The sequence below is a fragment of the Sphaerodactylus townsendi genome, linkage group LG03 (genome assembly GCF_021028975.2).
Source record: "Sphaerodactylus townsendi isolate TG3544 linkage group LG03, MPM_Stown_v2.3, whole genome shotgun sequence".
NCBI classification, from domain to species: Eukaryota; Metazoa; Chordata; class Lepidosauria; order Squamata; family Sphaerodactylidae; genus Sphaerodactylus; species Sphaerodactylus townsendi.
In genome coordinates this window covers 158651524-158675071 of record NC_059427.1, presented here as the reverse complement: position 1 = coordinate 158675071, position 23548 = coordinate 158651524, and the positions used below count along the sequence as shown (strand labels likewise).

Sequence of the window (23548 nt, the reverse complement as noted above, 5' to 3'; positions counted from 1 at the left end):
GCATGGAGGTCAGAAATCATCGTCTTCCGTCAGGGATTTCAGCTTCCCTCTGCAGATCGTGGGAAATCACGGCTCTGCTAGAGTTTTGAAACTCCCACCCATTACGTGGCACTTGACCGGAGGTGCGGTGGCCTTCCAGAAAGCGGGAGAGGGAAGCGGAGCAGAAGGCATGGAGCAACAGAAGAAGGCGGCCTGGCCGTGAAGAGCACGAAGTGGGAGAAGTTTGGAATGAGAGGAGGTGAAAGCAAGTGAAACGGGAGTAGGCCAGAAGGCGTCCTGTTTAGTGGATAAGGAGAAAATTCCGGGCTTGAAATTGAAGGTGAAAGATCAAAGCGAGGGAGATCCATGGCAAAGAGCACCATGGACCTGCAGGCTGATGGCGACATAACATTGTCTCCGATCGCCAGTAACGGTGACATCCCGGGCGCTGGTGGCTCCTCAGTGCAGCAGAGTGCGCCCAATGTTTTCCCAGTCCTTAAGATTGAATGTCCCCCTTTCTGGGTACCATGGACATTGCCTATCAATCTCCTCAACCAATTAGCGCTGCTCCCTCCTCTCTTCACAGGAGACTCCTGCCGCGTTTCGCTAAGCGCTTTCAGTTATTCGCTAACGTGCTTCTGTCAAAAGCGTCGCTTTGCTGAAAGCGCCCATGCTACCGGGTTGGTCTGATCAGGCGAGAGAGTGTCCGAGAACAGCGGATCCCTGGATGCGCCGATCCAGCGGATGGTCGGTACCGAGGGGGTGGGTCCCTGGATGCACCGATCCAGCGGATGATCGGTACCGAGAAGCCCTTTCCCAGGTGACGGTAAGTCACGGTGGAGGTTCGAGGATTCCCGGGTTTCGGCACAAGCTTGTAGTCGTACCCACGAGGTCCCAGGGAAGAGACGACACGCGGAGATTTCATCTGGTGGAGAAAGCCAGCAAGCAGGAAGTGCGGGATCCCGTGATCCTGGCAACTCTGCCGTGCGCTCGCCCCTCACACCTTTTATTAGGGTTTCAATGGGGGTGTGTAAAAGGGGTCGGGCAGACGGGAGAACGGGAGGTTGGGAGATCGGGAGAGCGGGAGATCATCATGTGATGCATGATCTCATCGGGCTGCTACGTGTGGGAGGAAGCATCCATGTCTGGGTCTAATCTTCACCTGAGGGCAGGAGCCTTTGTGTCCCTTTGGAGGCAGCAGAGCTGTGCCATGCTTACTCCGCCCCAACCATGGATTGAGCTGTTAGTGGGCTGTCCCAAGTTAGAGTGTTGGCTGGGGGCGGGGTGCCAAATTCCTGTGCAGCCATTGGGAGGGGGCCTTGCACCAGTTGTTTTTAGCTGAACCTACCTCACAGGGTTGTTGTGAGGCTAAAGCAAAGGAGGGGGGAATTGGGTTCTTTACCCTGAGCTTCTTGGACAGAAGGTGGGATAAAAATGTGAAAGTGAATAGTAGAACCCCCTTGAGAATTTTTGAGATCCCTTTCAGATTTTTCCCCCCTGGTCTTTTCAACACTCTTTCTGATTCTGCCTAAAATTCCTCGATTGATTTGCCACAGCCAGGCCATCCAAATTCACCACGAAATTCCAATTGACTTGAAATTCGAAGGCAACGCTCAATGGTAAAACACAAGTGCATGAATGCAAGCAGCTGCTACCTTACCCATTGTGGTGTCTTAAGCGGAGGATGACATTGTATTTTCCCCGCATTTGTCCAACGGACAATGGAAGGACTCTGGGTCATCAAAGGGAACTGCTCCCTTCAGCTTTTTACATTGGGGTATTGTGTTATCGACAATGAAGAGTTAAAAGTGAAGTGCCAGCAGCCAATGCTGCATAATTATTTGGGAGTAGCCACCACTGAAATGAGCAACCTACTTCTAGTGAAGAGAAGGGATCGGGTTGCATAAGATTTTCTTAGTACTGGTTCTGAAAATGGTGCACCACATGTAAAGCGCCTTTTAGAAAGTAGATTTCAAAAGAATATTTGCAGGTTTTCCACTTCAAATGAATTTGATCAGGCGTCCCCAAACCTTTTGAGCCTTTGGGCACATTTGGAATTCTGACACGGCATGGTGGGCGCAGCAACAAAATGGCTGCCGTAAAATGGCTACGACAGAAGGTGCAGTCAGTCACAAAAGGATTGCCACAACAACTTTGGTAATATGGTGTAATTCCTTGTGTTGTGGTGGCAACTGAGGCCTAAACAACGTTTTAAAAAACTTTGCATGGCCAATCAAATCTCCAGTAGCCAATCAGAAATCTTGCTGAGCAAAAACCTTATATGTGACATCACTTCCTCAAAACACTTGGCGGGCACCAGAAGAAGTGTTGGCAGGCACTTGGGGACCCCTGGCACCACGTCAGGGGCCCCTAATTTAGATGAAGATCAGGGATTGAGCCTGGGATTATACCAACGTGAGTCAAATGTTGTGTTGGTGAACTATGACCCTGCCCCTCAGATTAAAATTACAGATTGGTATTCTCTGCAATAAGATCTTGCTTTAGTGCAGAACTTCATGAGTCCCCATATTCTGTCCACTGGAGTTTTTAATACAACTTATACATAAATGGCTGAAGGTTTGGGTTGAATCATTCCAATTTTCTACTTGCTCAAAAGGGAGAATGCTGTAAGCACCTTGGGTTTTCATTCAGAAGAAAAGTGAGGAATAAATGAAGTAAGTAAATAAAAGGAAGAGGGGGTGTAGCCTGATTCTCCCACACAAGCCCTTGATTCTTGGCAAAGATTTTTCAGATATCACGAAAGACAGCAAGTAATAAGCCACTTCCTCTTATCAAAAGCTGGTAGGAACCAACTCCTTATAAATAAAATTTCTGATTTTTTAAAATTGAAGCTTTCTTTTTTCATGCATTAAATATTAAATATTTAGGGTTGGATCCAAATTTGTGAAAAACAGGCTTCCTAAATTTTCCTGGATTGCCTCTTGGAGTCCCTGAATTTTCCATGGACTTAGAACCATTTTCTCAGTGCTTAGACCCATATTTTTGGCTGGGGTGGGAGCTGGAGAAAATGTGAGAGGGTGGGATATATTTGTTAAATGAGTGGAGTTATGCTTCTGATTTTTGAAAGCCAATCCTGCCTTTATATTTTATATAAGTCTTTCATATAATTTATCTATATACATAGAAGAATAGAATTAGGAAAAAAACTTACAAAACATAATAACAAAGCAGAATGAGAACTTAAAGAATATCATTACAACATGTAGTAAAATGCTAGTCTGCTGTTATGAAAATATGATTAGCACTTGAAAATTTAATACAGCAAGTTAATATTGTTTAGCATTTAACATTATGGCTCAAAATTAGAAAACGCTTAGAATGATCATAATTGTAAATTGAACTGTAAACAACCTCATATAAGTTGCAAATTGCTAACATCACTGAATAGATTTGAAAAATCAGTAGCAGTACACTCAGAATCAAGTTACCTCAAAACTGCCATTAATTGCCAGAAAAACCACATATAGCAAAATAATGGAATAAATTGCTAGATGCTGTACATTATCCTGAAATGCATTGTTTCAGATTGTCGTAAAAAGATGATTTCCTGATAAACAGATCTTTCCGTTTCTTTTTCCTTTGGCTTGAACAGAATTGATAGTTGCAGTTATTATGCTAGATCCCCAGTTCTAAAGAATGATTCCAATATGGGAAGAGCTGTACTTGTTCCCTCAATGAAGTGAAATAGTCCTTTTAGCTGCAGAGAACAGATTTATAATCGCTGCCATAGAAATGGCACAATCCGTTCTATGGGTCAAAGAGCGGTTGAACAGTCAGTATAAGGAAAGTTTAGGAGAAAGGTGCACGCCCAAATACAAGTGAATGGGTTGTTAGCTTTGAGGTGAAAATTGAAGGGAAGGAGAAGGTAATGAATGAACCAACAGAGAGAAGACTGAAGTCATTCTAAGAACCTTTTTTTATTGGTTTGTTTAGATTTTTATCCTGCTCTCACTGACACAGCAAGCTCAGAGCGGCTTCCAACACCATTTCAATATAAACCATACACAATCCTTCCCGAAGCTTCAAAATCCAACCAAGGAGCAATTTAAAACTTAAAATATTTTCCCCAACCCCTATGCCACACAATCAAACCAAAGGAACAAAAAGGGAGGGGAAGGGAAGCAATTCTGTAGCTGCCCTCAAATATATGCCTGATGGAACAGCTGTCTTACAGGCCTTGTCTAATGCCCATCTGTAAACAGAAACCAACTAGATAACCTCTTCTTGTAATAGTGCATCAGAGAATCAGCCTGCAGTGTATTTTCCTCATACGAAGGATTTGATATTGGGCTCATCATGTCTTGGCTAGTGTGTCTGCTCCTGTTCACGGTTTTGGTGTTGGCAGTTGACCCTGGTCCACATTAAACAATGGTAAAAGTAATACCTCTGTTCATGTACAGAGTGCCTTCTCCTTACTACTAGGAAAACCACAACAAAGCCTCCACCCCAGGCATATGGGGCTTGTGAGCAAACCCGAGCCTCAGACCCATTTATTTTTAACACCTAACATCACTTCCTGGAAGGCAGATTTTTGAATGCCAAAACTCTTTCACTCAAAGCCTGTCATCAGAGGTTTAGCAAACAGAAGGCTTTGTTTAGGATGCTAATGCTGAAGCCCTATGTAGTCCTAACAGAGTGCTTCTGAACATGTGCAGACAGTCTTTCACACACAAGGTTTGGGAGGGGGCACATGACTCAAACAGCGAAGCTTTCTTAGAAAGCCTTGAGACTGGGGACTTGTTTCACTGGCTGCCTAGGGAAGTGGTGAGCTCCCCCTGACTGGCAGCCTAATCACTTGTCAGGGATGCTTCAAGTTGATCCTGCTTTGAGCAGGTAAGGGGCTGGACTAGATGCCCTCGATGGCCCCTTCTAAAAACTATGGCACATGCAGAATAATGCACTTTCAATCCACTTTCACAATTGTTTGCAAGTGGATTTTTCTATTCTGCACAGCTTCAAAGTGCATTGAAAGTGGATTGAAAGTGCATTATTCTGCATGTGCGAAAGGGGTATGATTCGATGTATGAAGCGCTGTATGCAGTTCCAGAAACAGAGCTGCAGAGCAAGGAAAGCCAACTTTCCCGGCGCAGGGGGGGGGGTGTCACTCCTGAGCCATCCGGCTTTGACTCAGTCCCGGAGTGGGAGGAGCTGCCCGGAGATTCAGCCAAGCAGAAAGACACCAACACCAGAAAGCTTTCAAAAGAGTTGGGATCCCGAGGAATTCATCAGAAGCAGCAGGAGCTGTTCGGAGAATCTTGCGGATCCTAGAAAGCCTACGGACAAGGCACTGGGGGTTACATCGAGGAGAAGATCAGATCCGAGGGGGGGATCACTGAGACCCCCTCCCCATGAGGAGTGTCATTTCAGCCTCCGCCTGCTAAGTGGGCGAAGGAGCGGACGGAAAGGAAATCCAAACCAGAGGGCAGGAAGACATCTGACCTAGTAGGGAGCTGACCGCCCTCCCTGGTGCTGAAACGTCCCGTCTGGTTGGAAGGATGCTGGACGGCAACTGAACGTCAGGAACTTTGGTTCACTTTTATTCCAAGCAAGGATCAAGTGAGAGGGTGGTCGAAACTACCCTTCACCACGGTAAGGGGGGATTCCCTCGTCAGGGTCTGCACTGAAAGTACTGTTTGGCTGCCAGGAAAGAGATAGCAGGGGTAGGGGGAAGGGGTGTTTCTGTGATAATTACAGCCTCCCGCCACCTTCCAGTTCTGGACTTGAAGGTCCCTTCCACATGCAGACATGCATTAAAAGTGTTTGCATAGAGGAAGGAATCCATATTCAACCAACCTTTCATTAGCCACCTTGTTACTGAACACACGGGCGCAACTAAAAGTTCATTGAAGAGTATTAGTTCGCATTCATGAATCGTGAACAGGTGTTGTCTTGACTTATAATTCAGATCTCTGGGGGCATAATTAAAACCACTCAGAGATGTAGATCACTGAGGTTAATTATACTTTAATACATTGTCACTATATTCTTTATGAGCTCAGATAGCCATTGAACCACATGCTCTACAACAAATTGAGTCAAGGACCTCTTCCTAATATGCAGTCAAATCCTATTTGCCATTTGGTAGAAATATACCAATAATCAGGCTAGCTGTAGATGAGAGAATCTGGAGGTTTTTCTAATTGTGTATATTGCAATTCACCACTAAAGTAGTTTGAATGGAGTGAGTGTTCTATGTGTGTAAAGTGCCATCAAGTTATAGACAACTTATGGCAACCCATAGATTTTACAAGGCAACAGACTCACAGAGGCAGTTTGCTACTGCCTAAAGGGGAAGCACAGGAATTATAAATAAATGCTTGTAACACTGTCTATGTGCTACTGGTGCTGAGAAAGCAATTATGATCTCCGTTAATACTTTTCCCTATGGAAGCATTAGGGTAACATTCTGGATTAATTAATCAATGAAGAAGGAAGTGATTTTACAGTCAGATTGTAATCAGAGACGTCAAGGCTCAGTGAACTGAGTCTTGGCTATCCCAAGCCAAGACTTTATTTTGGTGAGCCCTAGACAACTTCCTATTGCTGTCTCACTTACATTATGCATGTATATGCTGTGAAGTCACAACCAATATTGGTGACCCCAGCAAAGGGCTTTCAAGGCAAGTAAGAGGCAGAGGTGGTTTACCATGCTTTCCTCTGCAGAGCCTCCCTAAGTGATGACCCCAGCAAGGGACTTTCAAGGCAAATAAGAGGCAGAGGTGGTTTGCCATTGCCTTCCTCCACAGAGCCTTCCTTGATGGCCCCCTCTCCAAGTACTCAGCTTGGCTTCTGAGATCTGATGAGACTGGCCTATGCCAAACCACTCCACATCCCCACTACCTCACTTACTTGTATAAAACAGAAATAGGACTGACATCCTCAAAAGCTTGTTTTTAATTGTAGCAGAGAGAAACACATTTTGGTTCCTGCTTGGAGCAAAGATAAGGTGGTCTGAATATTTAAACAGGTTCATTTATGGTCCAGCAAGTTCTCTAGAATGGAAATTTCTCCACTGATAGAAACCTTCTCATCCCTTCTTACAAACAATGGTGGAAGCATGTATTGCACAGGCAATCTGTCCCATTGCTTGATCATTCCTGTACAGGAAATATCCTGTAATTGAAATTTGCTGCAGCTTGAACTTTTAATCTCTTGGTCATCACTGGGAAGGGAAGGAGCCACAGATCAGCGCTAGACATTTTGCCTGCAATCCCTGGCATTATTTAATCCCCTGCTCTAATGATCTCAAGGAGCAGGATTGAAATAAGAATTTTACTGGGACTTTGGAGAGCCTTAGCCAGATGGAGCAGACAACATGTGGCTGGAGGGACCAACAGAAAGACTCAGTATAAGGTGTTTTTTTCCCTTCCTCCTGACAGTCCTAGAAGCTTGCAACACTTCAGTGATATTCCCCAGTGTTTTATAAAGAAGGGGGGAGGAGAAACAGAATGGAGGATGAGAGAAACAAAAAAGCACGGTTTGCAAAAAAGATTGGGAGAGTGATCTCATTTGCTCAGGGCCATTTCAAATGGGGGAAATGTGATACTTTTTCCTCTGCCCTTTGGCTGAGCCCCATCTGGCCGTGCTGTCCCTAGACTTCCCCAAGTGCCTTGAAAGGCGCAGCTTGTAATTCTCCAGGAATATTAATCAGACTTACCCATTAGCCCTTCAGTCCCTTTGTGGCCCTCTTCTCCAAACACTTGCTTCGTCCCAGTATTTTGCAAAGACGAGGCAGGACTGGAAATCTGGGGTTCAGTTTGTGTGTTTGGTTGGTAAAGGACTGTCAAAATACAGAGAGGCCCAGATCGTCAGATTGAAGTATATCAGGTATGTGTGGTTGACAAAACAAACAAACAAACAAACAAACAAACAAACAAACAAACAAACAAACAAACAAGCTGGGGTGGTGGGGCAGAAGTGACCTCAAAATTATCTACTCCAGCCTCTTTCCTAAGGCAGGAATCAAAGAGCCTTCTCTCTGAGAAGAAAAAGTCACAAATAACCAATAGAATCTTTGTTTCTGTAAAGGTGAAATTAACGTTTTTGTACCAATTTGGTGGGGGGGGAATGAAATTTGCATTCATGGTTTTGATCTTTAAAAGTTTTTACTTCAATGTGAAGATACCTATCGATCTATCGATCTATCGATCTATGCATTTACATCCCTCTTTTCTTCATGGTTCAAGGCAGCTTGCAAAAATAGTTAAACACCTTTTCAAATAAAAACCCAAAATAAAACAGCAAACCCCAAATCTTGCTTCTTTCAGCCCTTAAAAGCCCCTAACATTCATTTCAGCCCCTAACATTCAACACCTCTCAAAAGCCCTGACAAAATAGGCAGGCCTTGCAGACTCTCCAAGGATCTTACCCTCCTATCTGAATCTTTTTGGGGCAAATATTGTGCTCCATAGACAACTCTGAGCAATGCTTTTTTAAAAAAACAAACAAACAAAGCAAGTAGTTTATCCTGCTGATAAAGTTTGACTGGGAGTCATAATGTTAAACATCAGCCACTACAATTACATTCTTTCTTTCATTAGCCCCCCCCCCCCCCCGGTCACTCCCTTAATTCCATAAAGCCACCAGCATTTGGAAGCTGCAATATTGTTGTGTTGGGAAAACTCACCAGGCAAATTTGCATTGATTACTGCTAGTAAATTTAGTTAGAAGACTGCAAGCTGGAGATGCAAACGGGAAGGGTGCGTACTTGTTTTTTTTTTTTTTACACTGCAACATAGGATTGCACTGCCAGTTTAAGCCTGCAATGTGTAGCTGAGAATAAGTCCCATTTCACTAATGGGATTTACTTTTGAGTATGTAGTTTTAGATTTCACTTCAAACCAGCATTCTTGTAAACTTAAAATCCAAAGATAATTTCTGCAACTGACTACTCCAGTGGTGTCCAACTCTGGCCTTCCAGGTGTTCGTGGACTACGATTCCTATTAGCTGCTGCCAGCATTCTGCATTATTCTGGCAGGGGCTGGTGGGAATCGTAGTCCATGAACATCTAGAGTGCCAAAGTTAGACACCCCTGGACTGCGCAACACTAAAAGAGCTCTATGTTTGTGTTTCATAAAAAGCGGCACATCATATATTGCAGTTACTTATAGAATTGAAAGACCTTTGCCAAACAGTTTGTCGTTTGTCATATGAGAAAAGTCAGCTGTCCAAGAAAATATATATATATTTTTAAAAAATCTTCCTAGACTAACACAAGCACTTGAGCATGCCTTAAGAGGGTCTCTGGATCCTGGATCCTGCTTCATTTTCTGTCCTTAACAGAGATTATGAACAAATTAAGATTAGGTTAAATATTCTTTTTTTTAAAGTAAGCGACCCCCTCCAAAGCATTAAGTACATGTTTATGGACATTCCCAATTCCAATGCCGTTATTTCTCATTTGTTTTTCCTTGCTCAAGTCATTCCAATTAGAGATCCCACACTGGGCAAGATGGCATCACATATAAGCTACGTAGCTTATATAAGGACAAGCGAAGCCTTATTCTGGTTACACAGATGATCTTAGCCAATCGGGGATCATTCTAACTTTTTTGTTTGTTTGCTCAATCATATTGATGTCTGAACATTTTCTGAGAAGCAGCCCCAAAGTTAGGTTTAAAACCTCTAAGGGCAGGTACTGAGGCACCTGTGAGGGTGCACCAAATTGCACAAAATAATATCTGGTTTCAACATCTGCAGACAGGTGAGGGGCAGAATAGCTCAAGAAAAGTTTTGTACTTTTCCCTCAATAAAACTTTGAATTGAACACCTATAAAATGTTGATGGAAATCTGAATTTCAGGACGATCACCAGATTTTCATGAGTGCCTGGTCAATCTCCATCTGCTGCCTACTCTACCATTAAACTGCTTCGCGATTTTTAGCTATCAGTGAATATATTAGACTGTTTTGTACTAAGGCTGTTGGTCCACCTTGTATAATACTGTTCACTCTTTTTGCCAGTGATTCTTTGGTGACTCTGGTAGAGAAAGGGATTCCTTGGTCCCTCTTAACCTGAGGTCCTTTAGATTCCTTATCATTTTCATGGTTCTCCCTTGAATCCTTTTCTGGTTGTCTGAAATATCCTTCTTGGAATTCAGCATCCCAAAGCCCTCCAAAACAACCACAAACATCTCTTCACAGTGCCTTTCAAAGCAAAACATTGACTTCCTAAGACTTGGGCCTAACGCAGTTCAAAGCTGGTTTTGACAATCTGCATGAGAAGGAGCCTCACAGATCTGATTTTGGAGAACTGAAACAGAGCCGAAAACCATCCAGCTGCTCCAGGGGGCCTCTTAATGGGAAAGAAGCTGATCCCAGTCGAAATCAGCTGAGATGAGATCAGCTGGGGGAGGTAGAATAATAATAATAATTGCATCAGGTCTAAAAGCCAGCAGTTAGGGGGGTCTACTGGAAAGTAAATAGCCTCTACAGCAAAGCAGCAAATGGAATGTGCTCAAGGGAACTCTTGTATCTGAGGTATCAAGTCCATATGAGTACGTCACCTCTGAAAGAAAAATACCAAGCTTTAAAAGTCACCTCTTAAAGAAAAGTGCCAAGCTGATGGTGATAATGCCGGATGGAAGGAAGGGGTGGTTGTTTCCACAATGATAAATGGTATAAGGTGAAGGGAGCTTAGAGCCAGCGTGGTTAAGAGCAGGTGAACTCTAATCTGGAGAACTAGGTTGGATTCCCTGGTCTGCCACTTGAGCTGTGGAGACTTATCTGGTGGACTAGATTAGCTTGTGCACTCCAACACATTCCAGCTGGGTGACCTTGGGCTAGTCACAGCTTTTCAGAGCTCTCTCAGCCCCTCCTACCTCACAGGGTGTTTGTTGTGAGCGGGGAAGGGAAAGGAGTTTGTAAACCCCTTTGAGTCTCCTTGCAGGAGAGAAAGGGGGGATATAAATCCAACTCTTCTTCTCTCTAAAGCTCATAACCCAAAAATCTTATTTGCCTCGAAGATGCTACTGGACTTGTCTCAACAATGATTAGTTGTTTAATAATGCTGCTCTTATGAGTCACAACAAGTGGGAATTCTAGCACAGAGGGTGCAGGACGTCTTCTTAGTGTTTAGGCAGTGGTCACCACTGAATATAGCCCTACAGTTACATGTCCAGTTATGTCACAGGAAAGCAAGATAGTTTTCTGAGTTCCAAAAGCAAATCTGAGAAATGCCACCTCTGTCACTGGTAGGAAGTAGGATAACTTCTGATGTTGCTATGCAAGATAAAAGAACCAAGATAAAAGCCCCAAGATAGTGATCCTTCAGAACAGTTGTAACTGGTGAAAACACAGCGTTAACTGGGGAAAATCCATGTGTGCTGATGGAGTTCAATTACAACCAAAGACGGACCCAGAAAAAGTGTACCGTGTAGCTGGGCTCCAGTCTCCCTAATTCTGTTAAGCTATTTGATGCCTGTAGCGACTAAGAAACGTGTCAACTCTGTTTAAGCCCTTGTCAACGCAATTAAACCATTTGGTTATTGATTGCAGAGTCTTAGTCTTAAAAGACAACGAGTGGTAGAATCAAACCGAAGTGAATATGTAGCCAAGTCAGAGGCCTCAGGAGCCAAGCTATGTAGTAATATTGTAAGAAACAAATAGAGAAATTTATCCGACCTGGGTGGTGGAGGGAGGATTGAAGAGAGAGGGAAAGATCCCTTCTGGCTAAGATCTGCCCCCACAAGTTTTGCTGTTTGTGCCCCCGCCCTCCAGAAGTGATGTGGATGGCAATCAACAACAGGGCATTTTCAGTGGTAGCACCTTGGCTATGGAATGCCTTTCCCCTTGAAGTTCACCTGGTGCCTGTGTTCCTTCCTTTTTGGCACCAGGCCAAAATATTTCTGCTCGCCAAGCTGTAATTTAAAAAAAAACACAATATTTCAGTCCTGACATTGTCATTTTAAACAGTAGAGTAGCCGGGTTCCCTCTAGGCCACTTACGAGTGATGGGGTGGGATCTAGCCAGTTCTCACCACTTCTTTAGAAGTGGTTACTAATTTTTTCTGAGTGCCGAGAAGGGGTTACTAAAGCAACCTCCCTGCCCAATAGGGACTGGAGATGCGTGTGTGCGGCGGCGCCACTGTTTGAATCCCACCACCATCGGAACCTGTTATTAAAATTTTTGGATCCCACCACTGGGTGGTGGTGGTGGTAAGATTGCCAGATCTGGGTTAGGAAGTTTCTGGAGATTTGAAGATGGAACCTGAGGAGGACAGGGACCTCTGGAGGGTACGAAGCAAGTCCACTTTCTAATACATCCATTTTCTTCAGGGGAACCAATCTTTGTAGTCTGAAGATGAACTGTAATTTCAAGGGATCCCCAGGTCCCAGCTGGAGGCTGGCATCCCTAGCTGTATGTGGGCTATTTTTACGATCTAAGTCTTTATGTCTGGCTGGGTTTTTTTTTTAAAAAAATTAATATATTTAAAAGTTTTGTGTGTATTATTTTTTTATTTTGTAAGCTGCATTTCTATTTTGTAAAGTTCCTGGAGGGTTGGCACCCATCATCCTGTCTTCCTGCATGAAACTGCAGACCCATGAGTGAATGAACGCTGTGCATGAAAGCCATTCGGAGCATGAAGTGTGTGTGGAATTGGCAAGCCCTTCTTGTCTCTTTAACACCCTTCCTTTGTGCCACTTAGCTGAACACAATGCCTTTCGGTTCCTCGTATTCCATGAACCCATGGTATTGCTGTTATTGATAATGATACTTGCAGTCCATGTTCCAAACAACAATGTTCACGATGTTTTGGAACAATTTCTCCCCATAGAGATGTTCAATGTATTGTCGAAGGCTTTCACGGCTGGAATCACTGGGGTGTTGTGTGGTTTCCGGGCTGTATGACGGTGTTCCACTGGCATTTTCTCCTGATGTTTTGCCTGCATCTGTGGCTGGCATCTTCAGAGGATCTGAAGATGCCAACCACAGATGCAGGTGAAACATCAGGAGAAAATGCTACTGGAACAGTGTTCAGGATGCCACTTGAAAGGGTAACCAATTGACCAAAGTAGAACTAAAGTGGAGAACAAAGTCTCTAGCCCACTGATCTTGTGTTCCTATACATCTGTTAGTATTTAAGATGCTGGGGAGAGAAAGCAGCATGGTATAGTGTCCAATCTCATCAAATCTCAGAAGCTAAGCAGGTCAGTATTTGGAAGGGAAACCTCGATGATGTTAAGAAGACATGACCGCAAATGTGTAGGAGAAAAGGCTTTCTCATGACCACTTGTGAAGGAGCAGGTATGTGTTCATGCAGGTGGTGAAGAGAGTGGAGATACCTCTAAGTATTGTTGGAGGCTTTCACGGCCAGATTCAACTGGTTCTGGTGATTTTCCGGGCTGTGTGGCCGTGCTACACAATGTGAAACAGACTTTTCTCTGTGATACACCTCTGAAGATGCCAGCCACAGATGCAGGCAAAACGTTAGGAACAAGATCCACCAGACCATGATCAAGCAGCCCGGAAAACCCACCAGATACCTCGAAGTGTTTTGTCAGCATGCTGCTGGCAAAGTGTCTTGCAGATGCTCCTAGACAGGTGCCAAAAATTCCTGTTCTGAGCACACATGCACTTGGCACACCACCACCACCACCACTTCTGCCACCAACATGGATGAAGTCCACTGTATGGACAGTGATTGCTGTATTGTAGGTGACCACAAAGATCGGCCCTTTGTTAGGACGAGTCACATCACAAAACTAAGGAGTTAAGAATACGGCTTGTGTAGCATTTGAGGTCCTGGAAGCAGCCGCCTGTTTGAGTAGACAGTTATGACTTCAATGCATCAGTGGCCTGATTCAGCACAAGGCAGCTTCATGTGTTCCTGGGTTGGTCTCTGCCAGAGGCATATCTAGGGGAAATGTAGCCCAGTGCAAAATCTGAGTTTTGTGGAGGGTCCCCCCATGGGCAGCTGCCCTCCCCCACCATGACCAAACAGCACTTTTTTGCACCTGGTCTTGAAGTTAGTGTATGTACCAGGGGAAAGGAGGAGGTGTGTGGGGGCGATTTTCCACCCCCATGTGACTAAATGACTGTAGCCCAGGGACATTTGACCCCACATGTCTCCCTGGGTGGTATGCCCCTGGTCTCTGCTGCTTTACTGTCTCTGTCCCTAGAAATTCCTGTCTCCATCCATGCTTCCCAGCACTGTCACTCAGCTGCCCTGACTATTAACAATGTTACTTCTTGACCCTTTGCCTCCAGCTTTATCATCTTCTTTAAGGAGCAGCAGTGGCGTAGGAGGTTAAGAGCTTGTGTATCTAATCTGGAGGAACCGGGTTTGATTCCCAGCTCTGCCGCCTGAGCTGTGGAGGCTTATCTGGGGAAGTCAGATTAGCCTGTACACTCCCAGACACGCCAGCTGGGTGACCTTGGGCTAGTCACAGCTTCTCAGAGCTCTCTCAGCCCCACCTACCTCACAGGGTGTTTGTTGTGAGGGGGGAAGGGCAAGGAGATTGTAAGCCCCTTTGAGTCTCCTGCAGGAGAGAAAGGGGGGATATAAGTCCAACCTCCTCCTCCTCCTCCTCCTCCTCCTCCTCCTCCTCTTCTTCTTCTTCTTCTTCTTCTTCTTCTTCTTCTTCTTCTTCTTCTTCTTCTTCTTCTTCTTCTTCTTCTTCTTCTTCTTCTTCTTCTCCTCCTCCTCCTCCTCCTCCTCCTCCTCCTCCTCCTCCTCCTCCTCCTCCTCCTCCTCCTCCTCCTCCTCCTCCTCCTTCTTCCTTCTTCCTTCTTCCTTCTTCCTTCTTCCTTCTTCCTTCTTCCTTCTTCTTCACTTGTGGTATGTTGTTAGTCACTCTTGCAAACTGGTCTGAAATGAACAAAGGGATTGGTTGCAGTTGCTGGACTTGTCACAAATGTGCTGATGGCTTACACAGGGGACAGCAGCAAAATTCTCCCAAGCAGTTCCTAAGGTTCAAGGAACCGTCTGCTTATCTCGTATCTTCTTATTTGCAATGGCCAAATGATTTAGGAGGATAAATCAGGTGGACCGCAGCAGTATGTTTTATCATCAGATAAGATTTGACCTAGTTGCCCTCACCCTCCATTTCAAGACAGCCTGCAGAAATAAAATCTACCACTAGACATAAAAGACAGAGGAAATTAAGAAGAATAACTTCTTAACAATAACCTCAGTGTGGTTCCTTTACAAATAAAAACTATGGTTTGAACCTAAGGTAATTAGCCCTTCAAGGGAGGGTGGTATACAAATCAAATAATACAATACAATAATACAATTAACATACATTTCCATCAATTTTAAAGAGAAATATTTAAAAACATCTAAAATTCATTGTTCTTAACATTTTTTCATACTTGTTACCTCACAAATGTATCTCTCTGTGGTGGGGCAAATATTCCTCAGGTTGGCAGGGAGAGTGTTTGGGTTACCCTGAAGGGCTGCCTCAGTCTAGAGACTCTAGAGCACTTAAAAGTAGGTCTCTGGATTAGAATTTTCTTAATGAACTCCTTTTCTTTGACCCAAATAGATTAAATGGATTTGGGATAGAAAAAACTACCAGAAAGGCAACATGCATAGATCTCAAGGTTTCTGTTTTGTTTTTTAAACCTAGGTTTCTTTTTGTGTTGACAGAAAACAAACTGAAAGTAAAACAGCTAGATTCAATTTCTTCCGTAGCAGCGTAGTGACCAGGATATTTTGGGGAATCAGATTTCAAGAAGCAACTCTCTTTCTGTCAGATAAATGATACCAGTGCATACTTTTGTTTTCTATTGGTAACAATATCCAAAGAGGATAATGTTCCAAAGTTACTTATCTTTGCATTCTGCCCCCGCCCCACAAATACTACTGGAATGTGGACATATATCCCAAAGGTATTCACAGGGTTTAAAAATGCACGTAGAGCTGCTGAGGTTGACGACCTGCCACCAGATAGAGATTCCTTCTAGAATCCCTCTTCATCCCACCCTGCCTCAATGCAAACATCATAGAAAAAGAAATCACATGACTTCCCTGGCCACATGGGTCCCCAGGGTGACCCAAGCATTGTGGGATCAAAGTTCTCAAATAATTGTGTTCGGGTGAAAGTCATTCAGCATTCACCCATTTCTGTGCTCTAGAGTAGACCAAGTCAGCAATGCTTGTGAGCCACCAAGCCAAACACATCCGGACAGCATGAGAGAACCCTGCTGAATCTAAGGATGTCCAGAATCTGTTTTCTCAGAGTGGTCAATAAGATGTGGCCAGAAAAAGGCATGGAAGCCAATATCTCCCCCATGGAAAGGTACTTTACATGGTGATTCTGTTTAGACCACCACCCATGCAATATGACCTATCTGTGTTGCTTGACAACCCCCCTTGTTTCCCCCTCCCTTTCCTAGAGATGGCAAAAAAAACACACCCAAGGTTTATCACACCTTTGAGAACCCACCAAACATGATAGGTGAGCAGCTCTTGACTTAATGGTTTCCAAATTGAGCCAGGCTGTCCTATAGGGATCCTCCTGCCCTACATTTTCAACACATCAGCTTAAACTGCTCCCCAATGTCCACTACAAAAAGATACAACTTTAGCTGAACCGAAGAATTGGGCTCTCTAGTCATGCTCTCCAGCTCCCATGTATGAGCAAAGCACCAGGATGTCTAGATCAGGCACATGCAGGAATCTCGCCCCCGACGTACACTTCAAGGGAAGGTCTGCTTCCTACATTTTAATTACTTACCAAGAAGTAATTAGGGTCTGCTTGGAGCCTGGAGGGTGCTCTGCCCATTCGCGCAACAATTATCACTTTAATCCATTCTACCAGCCCCATCAGGCATATTAAAAGGGGGATTTGCCACATTGGGATGGGGCGGAGGCCAGTTGACTTGATTAGTTGGATGGCACATTTGAAACGAAAGCTGCTTACACATTTAAGCTTTATTAAATGAGTCAATCAAGCCGACAAGGGGTTGATTATCATGAAGCCCGGGCCGTTTTCCAGCCGTGTTTTTGGCGTTCATTATTCCCCAGAGGTAAATGAGGCTTGCCAGGAAAGGGACTTGGGTTATAAAAATGCAAGTAAAAGAATCAGAAAAACCAGCCTCTGTAACAGATCCTGTTAAATCAGAGAGCTTGAGAATGGCCCTGGTTATGAACCAAGACCCTACCTTTACTCCCCCATACAGTTGAAAGGAATGTGCCCAAATACTCAACACTAAATAACTTTATCATCCCTCCAAGTTATATACGATCCTTCTTAATACATTACAAAGTCTTTATATTATTGGTAGCCATGGCATGAGGAATTTTAAGTCAGATGTTCAAGGGGAGGTTTATGCCACCCAAATGCAAGCATGTCCTTTTCTCTTCATGACCAGGACAGAAGGGACAGCTGACAGCTGCCTTAAACATCTTATGGAGCCACCTATGGATATGTTCATGAAATTGTATTTTTTTCATAGCTGCACTTATGTGGCTGGAGCAAACCTCACCCTCTGCCAAATCAATTTCTTTCCATTTCACTTTAGGACAGTGGCGTAGCACCAAGGGAACAGGGGGTGCGCAACGCACTGGGCGGTTGCCCCTGTGGGGGTGGCAAGGGTGTTCCAGGGGTGTGCTGTGGTGTCCTGGGAGCGTTCCAGGGTGGGGCAGATGTGGGCGTGGAAGGGGCACAGGGTGCACACATGCCCCAGGCACAATTCCCCCTTACTCCACTCCTTCTTTAGGACCAGTTCAGTGACAATTCTCATACTGACCCGGATATGGAGTTTATCAAACTTTTGTTATTATTAACTCTTATTTACAGATCCATCTATTTCCCTCACAGTCTATGGGTCTTTTTCTCCATCACTTAATTTCTCAGTACTCTATGGTATCAGGTTAGAAAATATGGAACTATAGTTGTCTATTGTCCCTGAAGGAACATTTTGATCATCCATGAACCAAAACTCTGACCTGGATAGGTCCAGGCTAGCTTGATCTTGTCAGATCTCAGAAACTAAGCATGGTTGGTCCTGGTTAGTACTTGGGTGGAAGGCCACCAAGCAAGTCTGGGGCTGCTATGCAGAGACAGGTGCTGGCAAACCACCTTCGTTAGACTCATGCCTTGAAAACTCTATGGGATTGCTACAAGACAGTTGCCACTTTTCAACTTTCCATTACCGCCATGAACAACAATACCAAAAGACCTATTAATCCTACCAGGGATGTAATAAACCTCTTTATATGAGTATACATATAAAGGGCCACAAGGCCACTGACATAATTCTGCCTCTGATTTATCTCAGAGCAACCTGGAAAAGTAGATTAGGCTGAGAGAGACTGACCGGCCTCTCAGAGTTTCCATGACCAAGTAAGGATCTGAAACTGGGCCTTTCAAGTCCTACTCCAACACTATCCAGAATTATGTAAGTGCACTGCCTCTACTGTGAGGCTATTTGCTTGGAACTACAGACACAATAGTGTGCATGAGAGTGCTTGTGAATCAGTTGGCGAGTGGACTACGTTTAGTTTTGTGTGTAGCAAGTCGTGCAGGCCTGATCTATTTTAAAAGGAACACCCTTGTCATTCTGAGATGTACCCAGAAATGTCAACGGTTTCTAAAATCTTATCAGAGAACTAGACAATGTCAGATTGTACCATGTGCTAAATATGGCATAACAAATAAACAGTATTTGTAAATACTGCTTTCAAGCAAACAGTTTCTGCCTAATTTCCTCTTAGTGTTTTCATTTCAAAATTGTTTTTCAGATCTGACCATCAGTGACTTTATCTGGATTTTTGTGGTTGTGTCATTTTTGCAGGGAAAAGGGATGACCAAGCCATATGCCAAACCCAAAGAGATGGCTGAGCTCATGTCTTCTCAGCCATGGATAGATGAAGCCCTGAGCTCCCAGGATGAGATGAAAGAGGAAGATGGTCGACAGATTTCCTATCGCATACTTGCAGGCATTAACGAAGATCACGACAGCATCGAGGAAGAAGAAGAGGAAGAAGATGGCGGGAAGCCAAAGAGGAGGGGGCCAAAGAAGAAGAAGATGACCAAGGCAAGGCTGGAGCGGTTCAGGGCCCGGAGGGTCAAGGCCAATGCTCGGGAACGAACACGAATGCACGGGCTCAATGATGCTTTGGATAACCTTCGGCGGGTGATGCCCTGTTACTCCAAAACACAGAAACTATCTAAAATTGAGACCTTGAGACTAGCCAGGAACTATATTTGGGCGTTGTCAGAGGTTCTGGAAAGTGGACAGACAGCAGAAGGAAAAGGTTTTGTGGATATGCTTTGTAAAGGTTTGTCCCAACCTACCAGCAACCTGGTGGCTGGCTGCCTGCAGCTGGGACCTCAGTCTTTGTTTATGGAAAAAAACGAGGAAAAAACCTCCACTTCTGACTCAGCTGTGCCCAGCCATGGTTTCACCTACCAGTCGCCAGGGCTGCCCAGCCCGCCATACGGAAACATGGAGACACATTTGGTACATCTAAAGCCGCCCACCTTCAAAAGCCTGGTGGATCCTTCTTTTGGCAACCATCATCAAGACTGCACATCTCCTTCATACGAGGGTCCCCTGACACCTCCACTGAGCATCAGTGGAAACTTTTCCCTAAAGCAAGATGGGTCTCCAGACCTGGAAAAATCTTACAGCTTCATGGCCCACTACCCGTCCGTCAGCTTGAGCAGTTCTCATGGGCATACCTCTCATTTCTCAACCGCAATGCCCAGGTATGACATCCCTATAGATATGACTTATGACTCTTATCCTCACCATGTGGTAGGGGCCCAGCTCAATGCAATATTCAGTGAATAACCCAATAAGTTTAAACTGTAGTGAATTAAAGAATATGATTCTGTGCAGCAATGCTGTGTCATCTGTAGAGTTGTGGAAGGAATGGTTCCATCTGCTCCAGAGGTATATGAAAATAAATTCTGGACTAGTATCAGCTGAAGCCCTTTGGGAAGAGTCCCATCCCGACCCCTCAACATATCCCCCCCTTTCTTATGAGCCTGAATATATTTCAGTGATGCTGATCTACGGAGCTTTTGGAGCATCTCAACATTTCCTCAGTGGTTTGTCATATTACATTTAGATTTCCAGTGGGGCTTGTTTGTAGACATCCTGACTGCATCCATGTCTATCCAAGATCATAATCATTCAGTCACACAATGAGCAACCATCATTCTGCAGGCAAAAGGTGAGAAATTGTTGACATGAGAAATTGTTGAGATATTTCATGATAAAAGCAGTGCTGATATTTCTCCACCTCTACTGACAACAGACTTTGTGTGTGTGCAGGGGGAAAAGGCAAGGTTGTTGCTTACTAAAGCTCAGGACTTTGGAAGAATAGCAATAATCGGAAGGTGGCTGTTCTCCACACTGGCTATATCAAGTCCTTCTCTTGCAAGATCCAAAGTAGTTACTGAACTGCAACATGGAGGTTGACCAAAATGAAAAGATACTCTCATCTTTTCAGTGAGGGAAGAAGTTTTCTCAGACTCCTGAATCTCTTTCACCTACATCGTACAGAGAACAGCTTTTCTTGACTTCATTGCAATGTCCATGCCTCCAGCGATAATGGATGGAAATGCACAAAACGCTTGTATAAATCTGATGTGAAATTATGGGGGTGTTAAAAGGATGTTATGGGGGTGTTAAAAGGATCATGGACTCCACCATTTGCAAACAAGAGCTGCAGTCTAAGCAATGAGGGGTGTACAAACACTAAGCAATGAGGGGTGTACAAAGCCCAAGACTTCCTAGAAGCCATGCAACCTAGACAAGATATATCTGAGAGTAGGTTGAGGGCACATAGTACATTTTCAGGGGAACTCCTCTCTCTAGCCAGCCACCAGATGATAATGTATTTTGCTATACATTCCATCCAATGTATGATAGGTGGGAGATTCAGGCACTGGGGCTTAAATTAGCTTATAACAGATGATTGGTACTGACCTCAGCTAGGTTGACTGTCATAATTATTCACAATACTCTACTGTGGCCAGTGTTTCCCCTCCCCCCAAATATAACTGCCCTTAGTTTTAGACAGGCAGTTGATAATACTGTTGATGACGTTTGTCCCAATGAAATGCCACGTGTCATTATTGGTAACTAAACGCTGATGATTAATTTTTATTGAAACCTGGGTTCAAGGTGACAATTATAATGAGGTGGACCCTGTCTTTGACTTTCATCCAGAAATCTGTTTCAGTATTAGAAGTTAATATGGTAACAGCTGCCTGATATCTTGCTAGGACATTTGGGTGAGAAAAGCCAAGAAGGTCCATTCCCAATATTAAACAGGGAAGCCTGATTACCTAGCTCGAGCAGATTGCTTTGGCCAAGGTCTAGTTCATTAAAATCACTGTACAGTTATTTCCAGTGATTAATACAGTTTCCCCACAATACAAATACTGGTATTAATTTCTGTTTGTTACCAAAGCTATTTGTGCATAGTCCAATATTTATGGTAGCTACCAGTATTTATGGTAGCTACCAGAGAACTTTAGGGTATCCCTGGAACTAAATTAAAGCCGCTAAAATTTTTGAAGGATTTGTGGGTTCCTCATTCAATGGAACATCTGAGGAGTGCCACAGGAAACTGAATGAATTTTGTTGAAACCGTAGCTACATTACTCAGGGGAGTGTCCAAATTTTCTAACAAGGCTGGTTTGCCTAATGTGAACTTAGAGGTTGCTCTTCAGGCAAAACCACTGAGAAATTCCAAAGGAAGATGGTGGTGGAGGTTCAAGCATTTCTACTTGGAAGATCAGGTTGGGCATTTGATTGGTTAAAAATATATGAACACATCTTATGCTGAATCAGACCATTGGTCCTTCAAATTCAGTACTGTCCATTCAAGCTAACAGCAGCTCTAGAAGGTCTCAGGTTGAGATCTTTCACATTACTTACCTCTGATCCTTGCAGCTGGAGATGCCAGCGATTGAACCTGGGACTTTCCACAAGCCAAGCAGATGTTCTACCACTAAACCACAGCCCTTTCCTTATTTTGGCCAATTGATAAGTCAAGTACTGATTAAACATCAGGTTGGGTCCTGTATATAAATTCAACCAGTGGAGGCATTCATTCGTCTCAGGGTCTGCAACCTGCGGCTCTCCAGATGTTCATGGACTACAATTCCCACCAGCCCCTGCCACCATGGCCAATTGGCCATGGTGGCAGGGACTGATGGGAATTGTAGTCCATAAACATCTGGAGAGCCACAGGTTGCAGACCCCTAATAGTCAGATATTAGTCAAGTACTCTTTTTTCTTTCAACACTCACTTTATAAGAAAAATAAAAAGATACTTCAGTCATAAACAGATTCGATACGTATGCTCACTGTCAAAGTAAATTCTGCTAAGTAAAGAATGCATGACTTGTGGAAGGACCTTTGTTCTGTTAGAGCAGTGATAGCGAACCTTTTTGAGAGCGAGTGCCCAAATTACAACCCAAAACCCACTTATTTATCGCAAAGTGCCAACACGGCAATTTAACCTGAATACTGAGGTTTTAGTTTCGAAAAAAGTTTAGCTCTGAGGCGTGCATTACTCGGGAGTAAGCTTGGTGGTAGTCGGTGGCTTTGCTTTGAAGCAACCATTCAACTCTTCCAATGGGTGAATCACGACCCTAGGAGGGTTTACTCAGAAGCAAGCCCCATTGCCAGCAACTGAGCTTACTCCCAGTTAAGGAATTGCGCTTTAGTTCTTCACATGAAAATCAGTGGGGTTTAACAGCATTTAACAGGGTTACCTACACTGCTTTCCCAAAACTAGGTCTTAGGTTTAATGCTAATAATCAAGCCCAGCGGCCCAGGCCAGCCTAAATGTGGGGGGGGGGGCACTCTGTTAGCGTGTGCCCACAGAGAGGGCTCTGAGTGCCACCTCTGGCACCCGTGCCATAGGTTCACCACCACTGTGTTAGAGAAAGATTCCTTCCATTAAAGGAAGACCTCTTGCTTACTCAATTTTTCAAGTTAAATTAAATGAATTTCTTTTTAAAATGTGATGGAATACTATAATTCTTAACACAATTCTCTGTGGCATTGATCTAGAACAGCGGTTCTCAACCTGTGGGTCGCGACCCCTTTGGGGGTCGAACGACCCTTTCACAGGGGTCGCCTCTCTGCATCAGTGTTCTCCATCTGTAAAATGGATAAATGTTAGGGTTGGGGGTCACCACAACATGAGGAACTGTATTAAAGGGTCGCGGCATTAGGAAGATTGAGAACCACTGATCTAGAACATCAGGTCAACTTATAGTCTCAATTTAAAAAACCCAGAAACAAAATAACGTAATCGCAACTACTCAGATAAAGTCAATATTTGTAGGGAGCTGCAGCGGCCACAATTTCGATCGGCAATGCTCAGCACTACGTATGGTGGGTTACATATATATTCAGGTAAGCTAGCTACATATTGGCATTCTAGGCTTGATAGAGCAGTTCATGACACGTGACCATGGGTGGTCAGTTGACAATACTGGATCAGGCAGTTGATCAGCACATCAGACCTATTGGATCAGTGTGATTTATAAAAAGAGATTGAACGGAAACTTGCAGGATTTTATTGTGCCCTTTTCTAACATACGTTTGGAAACACAGCCAGCCAGCT

At 44.1% G+C, this 23548-nt stretch overlaps 1 protein-coding gene across 1 annotated transcript; it reads left to right on the top strand.

The window, feature by feature from the left end:
• Positions 1-5125: 5125 nt before the first annotated feature.
• Positions 5126-22095, top strand: NEUROD4 (neuronal differentiation 4). Its single transcript, XM_048487898.1, has 2 exons — positions 5126-5589; positions 18745-22095. Exon 2 carries the CDS (start codon positions 18754-18756, stop codon positions 19744-19746), a length of 993 nt encoding a protein of 330 aa, XP_048343855.1. The 5' UTR covers positions 5126-5589; positions 18745-18753; the 3' UTR covers positions 19747-22095.
• The last annotated feature ends 1453 nt before the right edge of the window (positions 22096-23548 follow it).

Bases quoted from the DNA above. Each gene is read 5' to 3' on its own strand.
- NEUROD4 (XM_048487898.1), top strand. From the start codon at position 18,754: ATGACCAAGCCATATGCCAAACCCAAAGAGATGGCTGAGCTCATGTCT.